Source organism: Montipora foliosa, chromosome 12, assembly GCF_036669935.1.
Source record: "Montipora foliosa isolate CH-2021 chromosome 12, ASM3666993v2, whole genome shotgun sequence".
Lineage (NCBI taxonomy): Eukaryota > Metazoa > Cnidaria > Anthozoa > Scleractinia > Acroporidae > Montipora > Montipora foliosa.
In genome coordinates, this window is record NC_090880.1 from 25,121,428 (window position 1) to 25,123,927 (window position 2,500).

At 39.0% G+C, this 2,500-nt stretch overlaps 1 protein-coding gene across 2 annotated transcripts in view; it reads right to left on the reverse strand.

The window, feature by feature from the left end:
* Window positions 1–2,500, reverse strand: part of LOC137978479 (anaphase-promoting complex subunit 1-like) — an 80,550-nt gene that overhangs the window by 41,468 nt on the left and 36,582 nt on the right. For both annotated transcript variants that reach the window (XM_068825427.1, XM_068825426.1), the window contains exons 24-25: window positions 1,634–1,690; window positions 132–216 (exon numbers count right to left, since the gene is read on the reverse strand). In XM_068825427.1, the coding sequence (XP_068681528.1) occupies window positions 132–216; window positions 1,634–1,690 (142 nt within the window). The remainder of the gene's footprint in view (window positions 1–131; window positions 217–1,633; window positions 1,691–2,500) is intronic.

Genomic DNA, 2,500 nt, shown 5'->3' on the forward strand with positions numbered 1-2,500 from the left:
GCTTTATGACCACCAGCCAACTATCATTTGCTAAATCCCTTTAATGAATGAGACAAAGAATAAACAATGACTTCAGCAGAGAACAATCTTGGGGAGTAAACACTTAACTACTGTTATATTTTAGTATCTACCTGAAAAGGATATACATTTGAACAATCTGTCTGCATCATCAGTCAGGTTGCTTCCATCTTTCGTTTGGACGAACAAGGAATAAAGCTATCATCAAGAAAAAAAAAAAAAAGGAAAGGATTTCTCCATTGTTCAAATGTACACATATCGCTATATTTTCTGGAAACTACACAACGAAACTCTCTGCATTCAACTCAGAGCGAGTTTCAATAGAGGGTCGTAAAATCAAAACCAAAGTAATTACTTTGGCCAATCAAAAAGGACTGAGACAATCCAGTTAACCAATCAAAACTCGAAGTAATTACACGTAGCCGCCACAAAGCGCGGGAAAATGTGCACGCGCGAGTCACTATTGAATGGTTCAAAAAAGGCACGAGAACTTTGAACCAATCACTGAGTAAAGTAATAATAAACCAAAGCAATTCGCTAATAGCCCTTTTCACGGTTAGTTTTTCTCATTTGCATTACAATATAATCTAACAAGTATGTGAGGCAATTTCGGGCTATTTTGTAGTTTTAACCCGAAATTGCCTCGCATCCACGTTAGATTACATTGTAATGCAAATGAGAAAAACTAACCGTGAAAAGGGCTATTACTTTCGACACTCAATAGGCCATTTTCGATATATTAAATATTCAGCTTAAAAGTGAGGCAGTGAGGACAAAGACAATAGAAACACGTGGGAATTAATGTGAAAAATATTTGCATATCATCCACTTTCCTTTGTCTTTGTCCTCACTGACTCGCTATCAAGCTGAATTTTAATATATCGAAAAAGGCCTATTGAAAACCGCTCTGTGGTCACATCAATGATTACAACCACAATAACGTCAAAAGTAAAATCGTCGTCGTTTACCAAGAATAAATTTGGCATGGAACGGTGTGGTTGTTTGGGAAGGAAATCAAAAATGTTTCGTCAAGTTCTCACGTCCTCTACACATCCTCAGATTTGGTCAAATTCACGTCGTTGTCACCAGGACGAGGACGGCAAAGAAATGTACCAAAATGCAAAACGCACGTGCAGAGCGTGCAGAGCTATTGTTTTTGCTAATTAAACTCATTATTTTACATTGTAGTCACCATCTGTCTTCTCATTGGCTAAAAGCCTACAGTTAATCCGTAGTTGCGCGCGCAATGCATGATTTCCAAGAGCAATGTGTTTGAAAATAAACTGTGATCGCTGCGATAATGCGTTTGTCCTTATTTTCTTCAAAACAATGTATGATAAAACAATTATTAAATTCGGTTTTTGTGATATCCGGAATAGTCAAGGTCTCGGTTAGTGTTATCAGCCTCAGCCTTCGGCTTCGGCTGATAACACTTACCTCGACCTCATCCAATAATTGTTTATTGTTTTGTGGTGTCCTCGCAGCCGTCGTCGTCGCTCTTGCGCATGCTCCCTAATCATCACCATCACGCTCTTCTCAACATCATCATCCTCATCAACAACATCATCATCATAATCATCATCATCATCACATGCCTTCAGAAGGTCGCACTCACCATGATAATGTTAAATATGTTTTTTGTTGTTCCTGGTAACAGCTGGAAAGGTTGAACCTGTAATAAAAAGGATACGTGTCTTTGAACATCAAAAAGATTTCCTTTAAGGAGAGAGAGTCCCCTGTTCTGATGATGTTTTACGACAGGGAAAAGTGAGAAACTGCAGTGGCTGGAAACGTTTACTATTGAGAATTTGCTTGCATTGCCAAGTGACTAAAAAGTTTGCACTTGGCCATATGAACAATGTCACATCTTACCGAGCTACATCTTCGCAATTCATCTTCGCCTGCATCAAAAAGCAGTAAAATCAAACATGCCTTGTGTAATCGAGAGCTAAGTATTGGTCAGCGGGCGACTCTACCAGGCATGCATTTCGAAAACTTCATGACTTTGACGGCGGTTAGAGCAAAGACCGGTGAACACAAGAGAAGAGTCTTTTTTTGCCCGGTAACAAAATACTAAAGGGAAGTGAGACTCTGCTCTCATATAATCAAAAAGGAACGAAATGAAATTTAAAGGAAGTTAACGTTTTTTAGTAGAAGACTTAAGAGAGAAATTTCGTCCATGTCCTTGCCACAGAGAGGAAGGCCAACTGTGGCGGATGTTTCCAATTATCAGTTCGGATGACTTGAATGAGTAAAAACGTTGGAGTCAGTAGCAAGATCCAAGTTTATTCATTTACAGGCGTTAAAATTCAGTGCTTTGAGACTCTCGGTACCAAATTCGACCCCACTTTATACCTAAATCAAGTGAATAAAGCTACGCATTCGCAATGTGCAGGTCACAGTTTCGACTTCCTTCCCGTCATCTTCGAAGTGAAGTACATTTATCTGCCATTCCCCTAATTACTTATTTGGATTGCTGTTT